Source organism: Mobula birostris, chromosome 24 (assembly GCF_030028105.1).
Source record: "Mobula birostris isolate sMobBir1 chromosome 24, sMobBir1.hap1, whole genome shotgun sequence".
NCBI lineage: Eukaryota > Metazoa > Chordata > Chondrichthyes > Myliobatiformes > Myliobatidae > Mobula > Mobula birostris.
In genome coordinates, this window is record NC_092393.1 from 52049394 (window position 1) to 52070043 (window position 20650).

The 20650-nt window shown below is 41.8% G+C and overlaps 1 protein-coding gene across 1 annotated transcript in view; it reads left to right on the forward strand.

Annotated features, from left to right (window-relative positions):
- LOC140187263 (E3 ubiquitin-protein ligase rnf213-alpha-like) overlaps positions 1 to 20650 on the forward strand; it is a 261376-nt gene that overhangs the window by 164122 nt on the left and 76604 nt on the right. The window contains exons 33-34 of the mRNA XM_072242396.1: positions 9504 to 9682; positions 15914 to 16034. Of these exons, the coding sequence (XP_072098497.1) occupies positions 9504 to 9682; positions 15914 to 16034 (300 nt within the window). The remainder of the gene's footprint in view (positions 1 to 9503; positions 9683 to 15913; positions 16035 to 20650) is intronic.

Below are 20650 nucleotides of genomic sequence, written 5' to 3' on the forward strand. Positions count from 1 at the left end.
TGTAATTTATTTTCAGTTTTATGTGTTATTTGGTATGATTTGTTAGGTTATTTTTTGGGTCTGGCAACGCGCAAAAAGCTTTCCCAGATAAATTAATGGTAATTGCTTCTGCGCTTTACGCCATTTCGGCATGAAATATTTCACAGGAACGCTCTACCTTAGCGGAGAAAATACGGGACAAGGGCAGTCCCATATGGGACAAACCAATTTAGCCCAATATACGGGATGTCCCGACAAATACGGGACAGTTGGCAACCCTATGTTCAAGTTCAACAGTGCGTGACAGGGAATGAGGAAAGGTGCAGCTGACTCATATCGTTTCCTCGCGGCCCGGCAGCACATGCTCTGCGGCCCGGTGGTCGGGGACAGCTGATCTAGACCAACTGGGGAAGTAGGCCACAGTATGGCAGATGGAATTTAACTCGGATAAATACAAGGTGTTGTACTTTGGTAAGTTAAACTAGGGCAGTGCCTGCAGAGTAAATAGTAAAACAAAGAGAGCTGTAGAACAAAGAACTAAGGGTACAGGTTCATATTTCCCTAAAGGTTGAGTCAAAATTGGGGTGAAGAAGCCATTTGGCATGGTTGCCTTCAACAGTCAGGGCTTTTCTTGTGAATGCTGTTTATATGATGCTATGTGCCTGTGATGTTGCTGCAATTAAGCTTTTCATTGCACCTGTGCCTACATGTACTTGTGCATGACAATAAAGCCTGGAATTGGGTACAGGAATTGGGACATCATGTTACAATTGTGCAAGTTGTTGGTGAGAGCATACAAGAATGTTGTGTGCAGTTCTGATCAAGGAGCTATGGTAGAATGTCATTAAGCTGGAAAGGGTGCAGAAAGGTTTCAAGAGAATGTTACTATAAAGACTGCTTGAGTTATAAGGAGGGTTACAAGGTAAATCATCACATTCTTTGTCCTAGAGTAGGAAGTCTAGTGCTAAGGTGAGGGGAAAATTTTAAGAAGGGACCTGAGGGGCAACATTTTCATTGAGAGGGTGGTTTGGAATGAGCTTCCAGGGGAAGTTGTGGACATGGGTGCAATTGTGTTTAAAAGACATTTATACAGATACATGAATAGAAAATGTTCAGAGGGATATAGGCCAAAAACAGTTATATAGGGCTAGCTCAGGTAGACAACTTGATTGACATTGGACCAAGGAGCTTGTTTCTGTGCTGTAACAAATCCGCTGGAGACACAGAGACTGTAGATCTGTGACTTGCCGGTGCACTAATCGCTCTCCATACATCACTGGCAATCGCAGGAGGTGTAACACATGTCCTTACACCTCCTCCCTCACCACCAACCAGTGACCAAAATGGTCCTTGCAGGTGATGCAAAAATTCACGTTCACCATCCCCAACCTCATCCACTTTATTTGGTGCTGCGGTTGTGACGTGCTCAAGACCAGTGCAGATTGGGCAGCATTTTGTAGAGCACTTACGCCTGGTCTGTAATGGCCATCCTGAGCTCCACAGTTTCGTGCCATTTGAATTCCCCCCTTCCATCCCAGCACTGACCTGTTCATTCTCAGCCTTCTCTACTGCTGGGATGATGTCCAATGCAAACTAGAGAAACAACACTTCATATTTTGGCTGCCTAGCCTACCACATAGTGGTATGGGCACAGAATTTTCCAACCTTGACTCATCCTCTCCTCCAGCAGGTTGTTTCCCTCTTCTTCTGACCCTCCTTTGGTCTTCCTGTATTTGTTCTTTCTCTCAATACCCTAGTCTTCACCTACCGAACCTCCAACAACCTATCTTCATCCCCCTCCACCTTCTGGTTCCATTCACCCGGTACACGCAAAGTTCATCCACAGATTTTCTTCCTCCCCACCCCACCCATGCCATCGTTCCAACTGCCCTTCATCTCTCTCCAAATGGTTCCCATTATCATCTCCTTATCCTTTCCCCTTCTGCCACCTTGCTCTATCTGCCTCTTAATATCATCTTCTTTCCCTCACTTTGTCTATCATTCACCTGCCACTGGCTCATAACTTCAGTGCTGCTAACCCTGCCCACCTGGTACAAGCCACCTGTCGTCTTACATCCCTCCTCCGCCAATCACCTTGGTGTCCTATATCACCACTCCCCTTCCCGTCTTTATACTGCCCATCTTGCCTCTCCACTGTCAGTCTGATGCAGGATTTCAACCCAAAATCTCAGCAATTCCTTTCATCACACAGATGCTGCTCAACCCACTGAGTTCCTTCAGCAGATTTTGTGCTGCTTAACAAATCTATTGTAGATTTTTGTTGATGTAACTGTAAACAAAATATCCTGTGGATGAATTTATGCTTTCAGAAGGCTTTTAATAAGAACACATATAACAACTTAGTGTGCAGTAATTAAAGCACCTGAAAGCCCTTGCAGCCTCGAGGAACAGAGTGACTGCAACCTCTAGCGCATCCTCTGTGTGCATGAGAAGAGCACAGTCATCCACATATAGTAGCTCGAGAATGGGCTCTTGCACGGTTTTTGTTCGGGCGAGAAGGCAGCAGAGGTTGAAGGTATTTCCGTCAGTGCAGAAATGAATGTAGATCCTCTCCGAGGTGGTCTCTTTCGCTTCCCGTAGCATCATGCTGAAAAAGATGGCAAGGAGCATTGGTGCCAAAATGCAGCCTTGGTTCACGCCTGTACTGATGGGAAATGGGTCAGGCAGGTCGCTGTTCTGTTTAACCTGACTGCTTTGACCTTCATGAAGTTGCTGCAGGATGGTGAGGAATTTCAGTGGACAGCTGAGCTTCGACAGAATCTACCAGAGACCATCATGGCTGACTCTATCAAAGGCCTTGGTCAGGTCAATGGACGCTGTGTACAGTCCCAAAAACACACACAAAATGCTGGAGGAACTGAGCAGGTCAGGCAGCATCTATGGAAAAGTGTACAGTCGACATGTCGGGCCGATCCTTCATCAGAACTGGAAAAAAAGATGAGTCAGAATAAGAAAGTTGGGGAAAGGGCAGAGGAACCACAAGGCAATAGGTGAATCTGAGAGGGGAGAGGGGCGAAGTAAAGAGATGGGAAGTTGATTGATGAAAGGGATACAGGACTGGAGAAGGGAGAATCTGATCGGAGAGGACAGAAGGCCATGGAAGAAAGACAAGAGTGAGCAGCACCAGAGGGCAGACAAGGAGATAAGGTGAGAGAGGTAAATGGGAAGGGGGAATGGTGAAGAGGGGTGAGGGGCATTACCGGATGTTTGACAAATCAGTGTTCATGCTATCAGGTTGGAGGCTACTCAGACAGAATATAAGATGTTGCTTCTCCAACATGTGTGGCCTCTTCGCAGCAGTAGTGGAGGCCCTGGACTGACGTGTCAGAATGGGAATGGGAAGTAGAATTGAAATGGATGGATACTGGGAGAACCCACTTTTTCTGGGGGATGGAGCATGCGTGCTCAGCAAGGCAGTCTCCCATTCTATATCGGGTAGATCCCACTTTTTTGGACAGTAAAGAGGCAAGATTGTTATTATAAAGAGGGGAGGGGGGGGTGGTGAGATAGGACACCAAGGTGATTGATGAAGGAGGGATGTAAGATGACTGCTCAGCAAAGCAATCCCCCAATTGCATCGGGTCTCATTGATGTATAGGAGGTCACACCAGGAGCACCGGATACAGTAGATGACCCCAACAGACTCACAGGTGAAGTGTCACCTCTCCTGGAACCTCATAGTACCCTCACCCTGCACTTTCCATTTCTACCTCCTACCCAGGATCCACAAACCTTCCTGTCCAGGTAGACCCATTGTTTCTGCTTGTTCCTGCCCGACTGAACTTGTATCTGGATACCTTGACTTAGTTTTGTCCCACCTGGTTCAGTCCTTTCCCACTGATATCCTTGACACTTCATGTGCTCTTGATCTGTTCAATGATTTCAAGTTCCCTGGTCCTGATCATTTTATTTTCACTATGGATATCCACTTCCTATCCACCTCCATCCCCCACGGGTAGGTCTCAAAGCTCTCCACTTCCTTCTGGACATCAGACCCAACCAGTTCCCCTCCAATACACTCAACTCTGTCTGGTGCTCACTCTCAATAATTTCTCCTTCGGCTCCCCCCACTTCCTTCAAACAAAAAGTGTATCCGTGGGCACTCATATGGGTCCCAGATATGTCTGCTTTTTTGTTGGCTACGTGGAGCAGTCTATGTTCCAAGCCTACACTGGTATCACTCCCCAACTTTTCCAATGCTACATTGACAACTGCATTGGTGCTCTTTCCTGCACCCGTGCGGAGCTCGTCAACTTCATCAACTTTGCCTCCAACTTCCACCCTGCCTTCAAATTTACCTGGTCCATTTCCAACACTCCCTCCCCTTTCTCAATCTCTCTATCTCTCTCTTTGGAGACAGCTTCTATACTGACGTCTGTTATAAACCCACTGACTCTCACAGCTACCTGGACTATGTTTTTCCAACCTGTTACTTGTAAAAGTGCCATCCCCTTCTGTCAGTTCCTCCATCTCAGCTGCATCGGCTCTCAGGATGAGGCTTTTCATTCCAGAACTAAGGGGATGTCCTCCTTCTTCAAAGAAAGGGGCTTCCCTTCCTCCACCATCAATACTGCCCTCAACCACATCTCTTCCATTTCATGCACATCTGCCCTCACCCCATCCTCCCACTACCCCGCCAGGGATAGGGTTCCTCTTGTCCTCACCTACCACCCCACTGGCCTCCATGTCCAGCACATAATTCTCTGTAACTTCTGCCATCTCCAGCAGGATCCTGCCACAAAGCACATCTTTCCTTCGCTCCAGCTTTCTGCTTTCTGCAGGGATCGCTCCCAACATGACTCCCTCATCCATTCATCCTTCCCCACTGATCTCCCTCCTGGCACTTATCCTTGGAAGAGAAATGTGTGCTACCCCTGCCCCTACACCTTCTCCCTCACTACCATTCAGGACCCCAAACAGTCTTTCCAGTTGAGGCGACACTTCACCTGTGAGTCTGTTGGGGTCATCTACCGTATCTGGTGCTCCTGGAGTGGCCTCCTGTATATTGGCGAGACCCAACATAAATTGGAGAACACTTCACCAAGCACCAACCATGAACTGTTCACCAGAAAATGCGGGATCTCCCATTGGCCACCCATTTTAATTCCACCCCATTCCCATTCTGACATGTCAGTCTGTGGCCTCCTCTACTGTCGTGATGAGGCCACACTCAGGCTGGAAGAGCAACACCTGAAATTCCATCTGGGTAGCCTCCAAGCTGATGGCTTGAACAACGATTTCTCGAACTTCCAGTAATTGTGCCGCGCCCCCCCCCCACTCTTCACCATTCCCATTTCCCTCTCTCACTTTAACTTCTTATCTGCCTATCACCTCCCTCTGGTGCTCCTCCCCCTTTTCTTTCTTCCATGGCCTTCTGTCCTCTCCTATCAGATACCCCCATCTCCAGCCCTGCTGAATCTCTTTCACCAATCAACTTCCCAGCTCTTTACTTCACCCCTCCCCGCTCCCGGTTTCACCTATCATCTTGTGGTTCTTCCTCCCCTCTCCCCACTTTCTTCCTCTGATTCCTCTTTTCAAGTCCTGATGAAGGGTCTCAACCCAAAACGCCAACTGTGCACTTTTCCATAGATTCTTCCCGCATCTTGTGTGTGTTGCTTGGATTTCCAGCATCTGTAGATTTTCTCTTGTTTGACAATAGGCAATAGACAATAGGTGCAGGAGTAGGATATTCAGCCCTTGGAGCCAGCACCACCATTCACTGTGATCATGGCTGATCATCCACAATCAGTACCCTTTTCCTGCCTTCTCCCCATATCCCTTCACTCCGCTATCTTTAAGAGCTCTATCTAATTTTTTTAAAGAATCCAGAGAATTGGCCTCCACTGCCTTCTGAGGCAGAGCATTCCACAGAGCCACAACCCTCTGTGTGAAAAAGTTTTTCCTCAACTCCGTTCTAAATTGTCTACCCCTTATTTTTAAACTGTGGCCTCTGGTTCTGGACTCCCTAAACATCAGGAACATGTTTCCTGCCTCTAGCGTGTCCAATCCCTTAATAATCTTATATGTTTCAATCAGATCCCTTCTCATCCTTCTAAATTCCAGTGTATACAACCCCAGTCGCTCCAATCTTTCAACATATGACAGCCCCGCCATCCCGGGAATTAACCTCGTGAACCTACGCTGCACTCCCTCAATAGCTAGAATGTCCTTCCTCAAATTTGGAGACCAAAACTGTACACAATATTCCAGGTGTGGTCTCACCAGGGCCCTGTACAGCTGCAGAAGGACCTCTTTGCTCCTATACTCAACTCCCCTTGTTATGAAGGCCAGCATTGCATTAGCTTTCTTCACTGCCTGCAGTACCTGCATGCTTACTTTCAGTGACTGATGTACAAGAACACCTAGATCTCGTTGTACTTCCCCTTTTCCTAACTTGACACCATTCAGATAGTAATCTGCCTTCCTGTTCTTGCCACCAAAGTGGATAACCTCACATTTATCCACACTAAACTGCATCTGCCATGCAACTGCCCACTCACCCAACCTGTCCAAGTCACCCTGCATTCTCATTACATCCTCCTCACATTTCACACTGCCACCCAGCTTTGTGTCATCTGCAAATTTGCTAATGTTACTTTTAATCCCTTCATCTAAATCATTAATATGATTTGTGATTGGTACAGTCCCATGTTCTGTTCATGACACTTCTCCTATATCTGGTGAAGAATGGAGATCATTTTGGATGTGTCTCTGTTCGCTCTGAATCCACACTGACTCTCTGTGAGATTGCTTTTGGCAATGGTGGGGCTGATTTTTTTCTAGAGAATTCTGGCGAGGATCTCTCTGGCGGTGGACAGTAGGGTAATGCTTCTGTCGTCTGAGCAGTCTGATTTCTCCCCTTTGTTCTTGTACAGGGAGACAATTATCAGCGTTGTGTAGGTCATTTAAGACTGATCCTTTCTCCCAGCAGAGATGAACAAGTTTGTGAGTTTGCTCAGGAGAACGTCTCCACCTATTTTGTACGCTTCAGCTGAGATCCCATCAACACCTGGGGCTTCATGGCATTTCAACTTGGAAATAGCATCTTTGACCTCGTCCAGAGTTGGCGGGCCATCAAGCTTAAACCTGACCTATGCTGGGGGGGATCATTTCAATGGATGCTACTTCTACTTGACGATTATCCATGAAAAGACTCTAGTAGTACTATGCCCATTACCTCATGATGGCTTCCTTGTCTGTCAGCAGGCTGGAGCTGTCAGATGAGTACAGAGGGGCTTGAATCTGACCAGTTGGATCATACACTACATGCAGCGGTTCGTTGAAGGCTTGAGTATAGCCGGTGTCTGCATAATGTTGCGTTCATTCTGCTAGGGCAGTTCACCAATCGTTTTACATCTTTCTCAGTTTGGCTTGGTGGGTGTTGCATGCAGCTCTGTATTCTGCTTTGGCCGCTCAGTGGTTGGATATGGACAGCACCACTTGATGATACTAGCGTTTCTTCTGGAGCAGATTCCAGATTTCAGTGTCATTTTCAGCAAACCAGTCCTTGTTTCTTCATGAGGAGTACCCAACTACCTCAACAGCCGTATCTTGGGTTAACAGTCAGTCTGAAAAAGCAAAGATCCTCCATCAGCCACTATGTGGTGTTTACAGCCCACCTCAGATCACCATTGATGACCACCTTCTCACCATGGTTGAGCAGTTCACCTACCTGAGCAGTGTCATCTCCAATGATGCTTCTGCAGTAAAGGACACTGACAACCAACTCACCAGAGCCAGCAGTGCTTTCAGGTGCCTCCAGAAACATGTGTGGAAGAACCTCCAGCTGTGCCTGTCCACAAAAATATAGGAATACACGGCTACTATTATCATAACACTGCTATATGGCTCTGAAGCGTGGGTCTTGTACCACAAGCAAATCCATTTGCTCAAAGGCTTCCACTAGTGCTGCCTCTGCTCTATTATGGGTATAAGCAGGCAGTATCATTTCTCCAACAACGACGTCCTAGGGAAGGCTTAATTTGCAAGCATTGAAGCCACTTTGCTGCTCAGCTGGTCAGGCCACATGTCTTGCATGGACAATTCCAGGTTACCAAAAGCAATACTCTACAGAGAACTCTCTCAGGGCAAGAGAGATCATGGTGCCCTGCACAAAAGGTTCAAAGATCAACTTAAGCAGCAGTTCTCTCAGACAAATACCCAGGCTACCGAGTGGCAGCAGCTGGCTTGTGACAGAGACTACTGGAGAATGCTGATCCATGGAGCAGCCAAGAATTTTGAGGAATCCAGGAAAGCAGCTGCTGAAGGGAAGAGACGCAGGAATGATCCTACTACTCAAGCACCTGCATCCCAGCTGCTCCTCCAGAGTCTGCAGATCCAGAATTGGCCTCCACAGTCACCGACGATCGTGCCGTCACTCCTGAGGATTCGTCCCTCCTGATCTTCACAAGTGAAGAGCCATCCATCATCAATGAAAGCACATGAAGTTGTATATAGTATTATGGTTATAACTAGTTGACAGGGGTCTTTTTCTTAGTGGCAATTATTGACTAGTGGGGGACTGCGCCAATTAGTGCTTGGGCCTCAAAAATTCATATTATAGTTCAGTGATTTGTATAAGAGAACTAAATATAATATCTCCAAGTTTGTGGTCAACTGAAAGAGTGTGTTGGGGTTGGAGGGTGATGGGCAAACAAATAGAGAAAAATGTGAGCTGTAAGAAGGATATAGAGTGGCTCCAGGGTGATTTAGCCAAGTTGGGTGAGAGGGCACATGACTGGCAGATGCAGTTTAACAGGGATAAATGTGAGATTATTTGCTTTTGATCTAAAATCAAAAAAAAAATGATGAAAGATGTATTAGGGAAAAATGTTCGTACAACAAGACCCAGGTGTCCTTTTATACCAAACAGAATGCAAAAATTTGAGCGCAGCAAATAGTTTAGTAAGCTAACACTACATTAGCCTTTGTAGCGAGAGGAGCAAAGACACCTTGATGCCTAGCTACTGGTCCTTGTTGAGATCTAGGTGGAATTTTGCATGCTAGTTTGGTCTTGCCATGGGCAAGTTTTACTAGATTGAACCTTAGGATAGCAGGACTGAAGTTGAGGTACAGTCGGATTGATTATGGCTATGTTCACTAGAGTTTAGAATAATGGGAGTGGATGTCATAGAAACATGTAAAATTAAATGAAAATGATTGAACAATCTTGAAACAGGGAGGGTGTTTCTGATGACTGGAGTGTCCAAGGACTGTGGAATTCTCTACCACAGAAGACATTAGAAGACAAGTCATTGGAACAGGCTTGAAGAACTGAATATCTACACATAGCTACAGTAGCTATTTCCGTTTGTTTTCTGTGCTTCATACACATTTTGATTGGTGCATGGCTAATTTAATAAAACTTCCAGTGGCCCCAGCATGTATTTTGATAGGTAGATGTTGCATGCTTAATGGTTTACACAGCACTGTTTGAGATAGTTTCTGATTTTTTTCACCTATTTGAAAATGGTTAGACTATTAATCTTTGTAATTTAATGCAGGTCATAGATATTTATGCAGCAGCTGCCTGTATTGAAATGCTGGAAGTTGAACGCACTAAGTTATCGAATCAGAGGTGGCTTCAGATGGTGAACACTCTACAAATGCCCATTGAGCTTGTCTGTGCAGAAGTCTTAGCACATGGTGAAGGAAGCAAATTTGCTCTTGCAAATGATATCCGGTAAGAATTTTATGTATTATGTTTGTATTTCTGAAAATGCATAGCTTTTTTTAAAAACAAATGAAAATTATAAAGTAAATTAAAGATTTGTAATCATTGCATACCAAGGTCTTGGATTAAGATTAAATATGATTTGATGTAATGAGTGTCATAGAATTACTGACCAGTAAACTTTGTTCTAGTGCCATAATGAGCAATTTCCTCCTATCAACTTGTACCTTATCGACCAGATCATACTTCTTTTCACTTCATGAGGCTGCTGATACTCTGGTTCCTGTTCTCAATTTTATAATTTTCTCCCAAAACTAGATTAACCTTCTCATCTCATTTCCTCTGCCTCACTTTTATAAAAACTTATAATTTGCAATTATAAGTGTTTTCATGAGTTCCTTCCTTACTTTTTCTATGTTCCATCTTTCAAATACTCTGAAGCATTTCTTTGAAATATTTTATTGAATGGCTTCTGTGCACCTCTCTGTGAACTATTTTGTTGTCCAAGCCAGTAACTTAATAAATCTGATGGAGAAGAGACGGAAGAAAAACACCTGAGAAATACTCTGTAATGAAGGACAAGGATTAAAGAAGAACGATGCATAGCAAAGCAAATATAGGTTCTCCTCATTTAACAAAGGACACTTTTGATGTCATCATTTCTGGTTTATCTGCCACCCTTGTGCTTCTCGTTGTCATTCTGGAAACATGCAGTCCTTTCATCCCCCGTCTCTTCATCTCTTCTGCTGTTTGATGTGTGTCTCTGATCCTGGAGACATGCATGCATGCCTCTCCTCCTCTGTCTCTTCTTCTCTCATCTTTTTTTGTCCTAACTCTTTGATCCTGGAGTCGTGCAGCCCTGGCGTCATCCGATTGTTGTTCTCTCCCTCTCCTTGCCACTTCCCGGCGACGTTTGGCATTATCTCCTTTTTTTTTCATTTTTAAATCTTTTTATTAATTATTATTGAAAATTGACAGCAAAAAATACATTAAAATAATCAAGTCAATATAGCAATATGTATAAGGGTCAAACTATTAACCAAACTAAACAGTATATCAATATTAAAAAAAACAAAATATTAAAGCTATTGTTTTGAAAAAAGGAAAAAAGAACCCCTACTAACTAAAACAAAAAAAAAAACCAGCTAACAAACAAAAAAAAACCGAGAAAAAAACCCATTTGGAGCACAAAACTGGAGCTATACACCATACAAGCTTCTATAAAAAAAAGACATCAATCCGCCAACCAAATCCATTTACCCAAGAATCAGAAGGGAACCATCTTAATTAACTCAAATCAAATGATAGTAGCAGGCAAAAGAGCCCCATCTTTTCTCACAGTCAAATCGAGGATCAAAAGTTCAACTTCTGATTTTTTTTCCAAATTAAGACATAGCATCACCTGAGAGAATCATTGTATCAAAGTTCGAGCAGAAGCATGTTTCCATTTTGATAAAATAGCCCTTCTAGTCAATAATGTGACAAATACAATTACATATTGGTCTGATATAGAAATACCATGAATATATTGAGGAATTATTCCAAACAAAACTGACAATTTATTAGGTTGTAAATTAATTTTTAAAGCTTTAGAAATTGTAGAAAAAATAGATTTCCAAAACTGTTTCAGTACAGAACACGACCAAAATATATGTGTCAATATAGCTATCTCAGTTTTACATCTATCACACTGACTATTAACATTAGGAAATATTTTAGACAGTCTCTCTTTTGTCAAATAATAACGATGTACAATTTCAAATTGAATCAAAGAATGACTGGCACAAATTGAAGAAGAGTTAACCAACTTCAAAATTTGCAACCAATCCTCTGTTATCAAGGTCATGTTAAGCTCTCTTTCCCAATCTTGCTTAATCTTAAATAGAGGATAATTATCCTGTTGTAATAGTAAATTATAAATTTTCCCAATAAAACCTTTCACTAAAGGGTTGATTTTTAAAATAGTGTCTAACAGGTGGGAATCATGTATATATGGAAAATTACTTAAATATTCTTGTAAAAAATGTCTGACCTGAAGATATTGAAGGAAATATGAGTACGAGAGAGAGTATTTAGTTACTAATTTCTCAAAGGACGTCAATCGACCTTCTTGAAACAAATCCATAAAGGAATAAATTCCTTTATTCCTCCAAAGAGAAAAGGTAGGATCACTAAATGAAGGTCTAAATAAATAGTTTCGATAAATTAAACTAAGAAGGTTAAATTTTTTAAGATTAAAAAACTTACGAAACTGGTACCAAATTCATAATAACTGCTTAATCATAGGATTAGTATTTAAAATAGAAATTTTGGCTAGTTGTACAGGTAAAGAAGCTCCTAATAATGAATTTAAGTAAAATTGTTTCACAGCTTTCAATTCCAAGTAAACCCATGGTGGATGCAAACAACAGGAACTCTGCAGATGCTGGAAATTCAAGCAACACACATCAAAGTTGCTGGTGAACGCAGCAGACCAAGCAGCATCTGTAGGAAGAGGTGCAGTCGACCTTGCAAATACGCTTTAAATGTATCCCATATAATCAATTTTGACATATCTTCTGTATTATTAAAAAGAAAAAAACCTTTTATTTGAATTTCTATAAATTTGGCAAAGTCCAAACTTTGTAATAAGTTTTCTGGAAAACGCCAAGGCAAGTTTACATTTCTAACATCATTCAATTCAAAAGTTAGGCTTATAGGTGCATGATCCGGGACAGCAATAGCATCATATTCACATTTCTGGACTTTGGACAAAAATCGGAAATCAGCTATAAAATAATCAATTTGCGAGTATTTTTATGGACTTGTGAATAAAAAGAATCATCTCTATCATTAGGATATAGATTTCTCTAGATTTCTATCAAACCATAATCAATTAAAAAGGAATTAATAAGTGATGCTGAACAACTCAGAAGCTGCTGATTGGTTGAACAGTCAATCAAAGGGTTTAAACAACAGTTGAAGTCACCTCCCATCAGCAGCATATATTCATTTAAGTCTGGTGATAAACCAAATACATTTTTAGAAAAAGGATCTACATTAGGTCCATATAGATTAACCAAGACAATTTTTCTATTACAAATTGTTCCTTTAATAATTAAAAATATACCATTGATATCTCAGACAATATCTTCTTGGATAAATAAAATATTAGCTTTAATAAAAATAGATACTCCCTTTGTTTTATTTTGGCAAGTAGCATTATATTGAAGGCCCTTCCACGTTTTAAAATATCTATTTTGATCGCCCATTCTGATATGTGTTTCTTGAACAAAAATTATTTCGGGCTGGAATCGGTTAATAATTTTAGAAGTCTTCTTTTGCTTAATAGGGTGATTCCAGCCATGTACGTTCCAACTAATAATGTTTATCTGTTTAATAACCATAGAATCTTGTTTTAAACACGAAAATGCACGCATACCATTGTGGGCTAATCAAAGATGGCGGTGATGAATGTAACCATATGGAAAACACGCATGCTCCAGAGCTCCATAATGGGGAAAAAACCTAAAAAAGAAATCCTATAATAAACCCCAAAATGCAAAAAGCAACCCCATCCTCAAAAGGTAGAAATCCAGCAAAAGGGAAGGAAAAAGCCAGAATGCCTCCCCAAAGAAAAGAGAAAAGCAGAACTCCTCATGCAGCTCAATATAAATAGTGATTTAAAAGTTTTTCTCCTAATTCCCCCCTCCCCTTTACAAAGAAATCACGTGACCCTAAGATAAGCAAGCTCAGCAGAGAAACAAAAAAATGTTTATAGTTAAGCATTGAAAGTAAACTAGGAATGCAAAAACAGTTTCCAGAGGCGTCAAAACAACGCTATTAAACCTAAACAATACATTCTCAAACAAGAAAAAGACATCATTATTCCTTTAGTTTAAAACTAAAGCTAATTACCTATCCTAAACGCTCCTCACTATATAAGAGTCTATATAAACTATCAAAACTATCACAATTAATAAAAGAAAATAAAGAAAGCAGATAATCAAACCAGTTAATAATCTGTCCACTGTGTTAGTTCACTCCATATACCAAACAGACTTCAAAAAAGTCATTCATTAGTCAAACCAAGAAATTCACCTCTTCTTTAAATAGTTCATCAATCAAAGGAAATCTTCAGCATATCAAAAATCTTCAAAGCCTGTTTTCTTTCAGAAAATTATTCAGCAACCGAAATATCCTTCATGCGTCGGCCGACTCCACGATAGAGTTAACAAAGTCCAATGCTGCTTGGGAATCCGAAAACACACGAGGTGTAGAATCCTTAGGAAATAATTTTAATCTTGTGGGGTAGTGAAGCGATGGAAAAAGTCCCTTTTCATAAGCAGTTTTCATCGCTGGGGCAAATTTGATCCGCTGCTCCATAATTTCTCGTGGATAATCTTTGTAAAAACGGATCTCGGAACTGTTAAATTTAAAAACTCTCTGTTTCCTTGTACATTTTATGATTTGGTCTTTAACTTTAAAGTGAAGAAAGTTGACCAAAATAGGCTGAGATTTACCTGAGGTCTGAGAATTCGATATGAAAATTCTATGAGCTCTTTCAATATCGGGAGGTTGAGGTAGAATATCCAGACACAAAGATTGAAACAAATTGGCAAAATAGTCTAATAAATTCCCAATCTCAGAACCTTCCTTGAGTCCGATAATTTGTATATTATTCCGATGAGACTTTGCCTCTAAATCGACAATTTTACATTGAGCCTGTTCCAAGCGGGTTGAAATATCCACAATCTGACATTTTGATTCTTTAAACTCAGTATTGAAGAAACTAATATTTTCTTCAATAGTCTGAAAACTCTGTCGGAACGACTTCAACTCAGAAGTGTTATTGTATATTTTGTTGTCGAGAGCTATCAACGCACGTTCCAAACGCTCAACCCAGATAGGCATATCTTCCTATTTTTCTTTCAAAGTTTTTCTCTTTCCATTGCTGGATTCAAAAGGCAACTTTTCACTTCTTAAAGGATATGACATAATGACAACTATTTCCCTCTAAGATCCGAGAAATAAAAGTTAAAAATTCAAGGTTTAAACTGGGAAAAGGAGGAATGAAAGGCAGCCGCAAAATTTATGTATTACTCCATTGAGCAGCAGGCAGAAGTTCGTCATCTCTTGACCATAATGTCCCCCTTCCCTTTCCACGAGGCATAATTAGGCTGACCTTTTTTTTTACCCTAATGCTGGATAGAAGATACGAAGCAGTAACATCAAAGGATGCTGATTATTCTTGATGATGTGGTTGGCGCTCCCCTAAATAGATGTGATATAGTCACAGCTGCCCTTTGACTGCAGCAAAGGGTTTTGTGGGTGTCTCAAAGTACGTCATTACAATAAGATTTAATTATCTCTTATTGATGGGTGGCAGTCCTGTCCCAATCCTGACAGAACTGCCGCCCATCAATAACAGATGGTGATTAGTGGAATGTGAGCCCTCGAAATAGAGCTGCCCTTCCCTGTTGCTCCAGTAGGTGTCACTGCTGAGGCTGGCCGTGCGCATGCTTCGGGCTGTCGCGTTCCGATTTCCATGAAGGCGGATCGGCTCTCGAGTCAAAGCGAGCCTGTTGTTTTTGGCGAATGAGCAATTTTATACGAATATATAACCCTGAACTTTGCCTGCGTTCTGTAAGCGCATTTTAATTCGATTTAGCCAAAAAAAGTGCCACCGTAATGCACCATTTGCGCTAATTGGAGGTCACAAACGGACAGACAGAGCATGAGAGTTTTAGTAGTATATAGATGTAGTTACCAGAAGAGTGAACAACATTCCTTATAATTTTTTTTAATAGACCAACCATTGCTCTGAGCAGGAAATTTTTACACAGCCTGAAAATTGCGCGGTATTTTAAATTAACATTATATAAAAGAAATAAAGGCTGCGCAGCAAGAAAAGGCAATCTGCGCAGAGGCTTTTCAGTTACCGCATGGCAATGCACCCACACAGCTTAGAGGGAGCAGTGACAGTGAATGTTAATTATTCCTGAATATCTCAAAACTGCATGGCATGTTTGAGAGAAAACTTCTAGCTTTCTGCACTAATAGGTTATGGCAAACTATGCCTGTGATTTATCAACATATTTTAAGTTAAATTTGCTATTTCTTAAAGTCTTTGAGGTGAAGGGCAGATTGAAAAAATAATGAATCAATGACGTGGAATATCATCTTATGTTTATTGGAAGATATTTATGGTGCAATATTTCACCAGTTGTATACATTTAAGTGCTCATGCTTGTATTTCAGATCTGGATGGCGTAGAATATTTTCACTGTCACTTTTTGTGGAACACATCATTTTGGGAGTTAAAGAAATACATGATAAATTGGAGGACAAGGTTGCATCCTATGCTGGTCAACTTGAAAAGGTATCAGTTATATTTTATGTATCATTCTTGCTGTTTTTATGTATCACGTTTACATACCCGCAGTTTCAGTTTTTGTGTAGTAGCTGTGATAGTTTGATGCGAACCATTCTTCACATTGAGAACCTACTGATCTAAAAACTCTGGTATTCAGTAAAGGCACAGTATCATTTCAGTGGTGATACAATGTTTAACATGACTGAATACCAAAAAGTCAGTAAGACGAAAGAGCTGATTGTGGACTTCAGGAAGGGCAAGACGAAGGAACACATACCAATCCTCATAGAGGGATCAGAAGTGGAGAGAATGAGCAGTTTCAAGTTCCTGAGTGTCAAGATCTCTGAAGACCTAACCTGGTCCCAACATGTCGATGCAGCTATAAAGAAGACAAGACAGTGACTATACTTCATTAGGTTATGGGGATAAGGCAGGAACTGGATACTGATAGTGGATGATCAGCCATGATCACAGTGAATGGTGGTGCTGGCTAGAAGGGCTGAATGGCCTACTCCTGCACCTATTGTCTATTGTCTAATGTTACACATCAAATCTGGAGCTGCACCTCGATAACCTTCAAATCATACAGGAAAATAAGGTAGTGATAGATGGGAGCTATAGGGAAGTAGTCACCCCCAAGTTACAGGAAGCAGGTACATGGGTGACTGTCAGGAGAGGGAAATGGAATAAGCAGCCAGTGCTGGTCCCCTCAATAATAAGTATACTGCTTTGGATACTGTTGGGGGGGATGACCTACCAGGGAGGAACCACAGCACGTACTGAGTCTGGCTCTGTGGCTCAGAAGGGAAGGGGTGGGAAGAGGAGTACAGTAGTGATAGATGATTATATAGAGGAGCAGACAGGAGATTCTATGGCTGTGAAAAAGAAAGCTGGATGGTATTTTGCCTCCCACGTGCCACGGTTGGGGATGTCGCGGATCAGATTCACAACATTCTAAAGGGGGGTGGGTGAGCAGCCTGAAGTCGAGGTACATAGAGGTACCAATGCCATAGGTTGTAAAAGGGAGGAGGCCCTGAAGTAAGAATGTAGAGAGTTAGATAGAAAGCTGAAAAGCAGGAGCTCCAGGTTAGTAATCTCTGGATTGCTGCTTGTGCCATGTGCCAGGGAGGGGAAGAATAGGAATATTTGGCTGATGAATGTGTGGCTGAAGAACTGGTGTAGGGGGCAGGGTTTTAGATTACTGGATCATTGGGATCTCTTCTGAGGACGGTATAACCTGTACAAAAAGAAAGGTTACACCTGAACCTGAGGGGGACCAATATCCTGGTGGGCAGGTTTGCTCAAGATTTTGGGGAGGGTTTAAACTAATTTGGCAGGGGGATAGTGTGAACCATCGGGATGGGGCAGATAGTATACAAGTAGATGCAGTGTGTAGTGCGACCGTAAGGAAGGACAGGAGGATGATAGGGCAAAGTTGCAGTCAGTGGGATGAGTTAATGTGTAATATAGGGGCAAAATTGAAAAGGGTGGTGAAACCAGGGCTGAAGGTGTTATATTTGAATGCACACAATATATGGAATAAGATATCTGATCTTGTAGTGCAGTTAGAGATTGGCAGGTATGAAGATGTGAGCATCACTGAGCCATGGCTGAAAGAAGATCATAGTTTGAGTTTAACATCCAAGTTTGAAGTTTAACATACCTGATCGTAGGACAGTCAGGTAGGTGGAGGGGGTGGGTGGTTCTGCTGATTAAAAAATGAAATCAGATCCTCAGAGGTGACACAAAATCGGATGATATAGAATCCTTTCAGGTAGAGTTAAACTGCAAAAGTAAAAATAGACCCTGATGGGAGTTGTATACAGGCCTCCAAATAGTAGCCAGGATGTGAGATACAAATTACAATGAGAGATAGAAAAGGCATGTAAAAAGGATAATATTATGATGGTGATGGGGGATTTCAATTTACAGGTAGATTGGGAAAATCAAGTTGGTGCTGGATTACAAGAGAGGGAATTTATGCAATGCCTACGTTATGGCTTTTTAGAGCATCTTGTAGTTGAGCCCACCAGGGGAAAGGTAATTCTGCATTAGGTGTTGTGTAACGAACCAGTTTTGATTAGGGAGTTTAAGGTAAAGTTTGAGAGGGAGAAGCTAAAGTCAAATGCATCAGTATTACAGTGGAGTAAAGGGAATTACAGAGGCATGAAAGAGTAGCTGGCCAAAGTTGATTGGAAGGGGACACGAGCGGAGATGACAGTAAAGCAGCATTCGCTGGAGTTTCTGTGGGCAATTTGGAAGGCGAAGATGAGAAATATTCTAAAGGAAGGATGAGGCAATCATGGCTGACAAGGGAAGTAAAAGATGACATAAAAGGAAAAGAGAAGGCATATAATATAGCAAAAAATTGTGGGAAATTATGGATTGGGAAGCTTTTAAAAACCAACAGAAGGAAACTAAAACAGCCAGAAGGAGAAAAAAGATGAAATATGAAGGTAAACTAGACAATAATATAAAAGAGTATACCAAAAGCTTTCTCAAATATATAAAGAATTAAAGTGAAGGTTATTGGACTGCTGGATAATTATACCAGAGAGGTAGTAATGGGAGACAAAGAAATAGTGGATGAACTTACTAAGTATTTTACTTCAGTCTTCTCTGTGGAAGACACTAGCAGTATGCCAGAAATTCAAGGGTATCGGAGCAGAAGTGAATGTAGTTGCTGTTACTAACGAGAACATGCTTGGGAAGCTGAAAGGTCTGGAGTTAGTAGTCCTCAGGGTTCTGAAAGAGGTAGCTAAAGAGATTGTGGAGGCATTAGTAATGGTCTTTCAAGAAGAGAGGGGGGCAGAAGAAAGGAAATGATTGGCCAGTTACCCTAACTTAAGTGTTTGGAAAGATGTTGGAGTGTATTATTAAGGATGAAGTTTCGGGGTACTTGGGGGCACATGATATAATAGGCCAAAGTCAGCATGGTTTCCTCAAGGGGAAATTTTTCTTGACAAATCCGTTGGAACTCTGAGGAAATACCAGGCAACATAGACAAAGGAAAGTCAGTAGATGTTGATTTTCAGAAGGTCTTTGACAAGATGCCGCATGCGAAGCTGCTTAACAAGATAAGATCCAATCATAATACAGGAAGGATACTATATGGATAGAAACTGCCTCTTGCCAGTCAGCCAATGAGTGAGAATAAGAGGAGACTGATTGGCTGTCAGTGACTAGAGGTGTTCTGCAGGGGCTCATTTTCGGATTGCTTCTTTTCACGTTATATGTTCATGATTTTGATGACTGAACTGATGGCTTTGTGGCCAAGTTTGCAGATGATATGAAGATATATGGAGGGGTAGGTAGTGCTGAGGAAGCAGAGAGGTGAATCTGCAGAAGGACTTGGACAGATTAGGAAAATGGACAAAGAAGTGGCAGTTGGAATATAGTGTAGGGAAGTGTATGGTCATGCAATTTGGGAGAAGGAATAAAGGCATATACTATTTTCTAAATACAGAAAATACAAAAAATTGGGTTGCAAAGGGACTTGGGATTCATTGTGTAAGATTCTTTAAAAATTAACTTGTAGGTTGAGCTGGTGATAAGGATGGCTAATGCAATGCTTGCATTTATTTTGAGAGGGCTATAGTATAAAAGCAAGGATGTCATGCTGAGGCATTGTAAGGCAATAGTCAGACTGTACTTGGAGTATTATGGGCAGTTTTGGGCCCTTATCTAAGAAAAGATGTGCTGGCATTGGAGAGGGTCCAGAAGAGATTCAGGAGAATGATTCTGGGACTGAAAGGTTAACCTATGAGGAGTATTTGATGTCTCTAGGCCTGTACTCAATGGAATTTAGAAGAATAAGGAGGAATCTAATTGAAACCTATCGAACATTGGAAGGTCTGGATAGAGTGGACATGGGGAGGATGCTTCCTATAGAGGCGGAGTCTTGGACCAGAGGGCGCAGCCTCAGAATAATGGGATGTCCATTTAGAATGGGGATGGGGAGGAATTTCTTTAAGAAGAGGGTAGTGAATCTGTGGAATTCATTACCGCAGGCAGCTGTGGAGGCCAAGTCTTTATGTAAATTTTAGACAGAGTTTGATATATTCTTGATTGGTCAGGGCATGAATGGATATGGGCGGAAGGCAGGAGATTGGGGCTGAGAGAAAAATTGGATCATCTGTGATGAAATGGCAGAGTAGACTCGATGGACCAAATGGCCTTATTCTACTCCTATATCTTATGGTCTTATGGACAAGAGGGCATGTCGTGATTTCTCGTTTCTCACAAACGACAAGGACACGCAGAAAATCCTTCAAGAAGTTTTAAACTTTAATTTGCAAATCAAAGCTGAGATAATCAGAAAGCTAGTTGCTGACTGCCCATCCAGGCTTGTATACAATCCTCCATTTGAGACCCACAGGGTCTCATACAGAGAGAGAGGACTGAGAGTCTATGCACAAAGCTCAAATAAAGCCACGCATTTACTCCCAAATTTGGGTTAAACTATAGTTTCCTGCGCTTAAGACTCAAAGTGTTCTCTCCCTGCCTCTCTAGGCCACTGAGCCAAAAACCCGTCCCTTCGTATCTGAGACAGGGAAAAAGACTCAGGAGCCTTCACAGCCTAATCCCCACATATTTCATCTCTCTCCTGTTCGTCTTGCGTG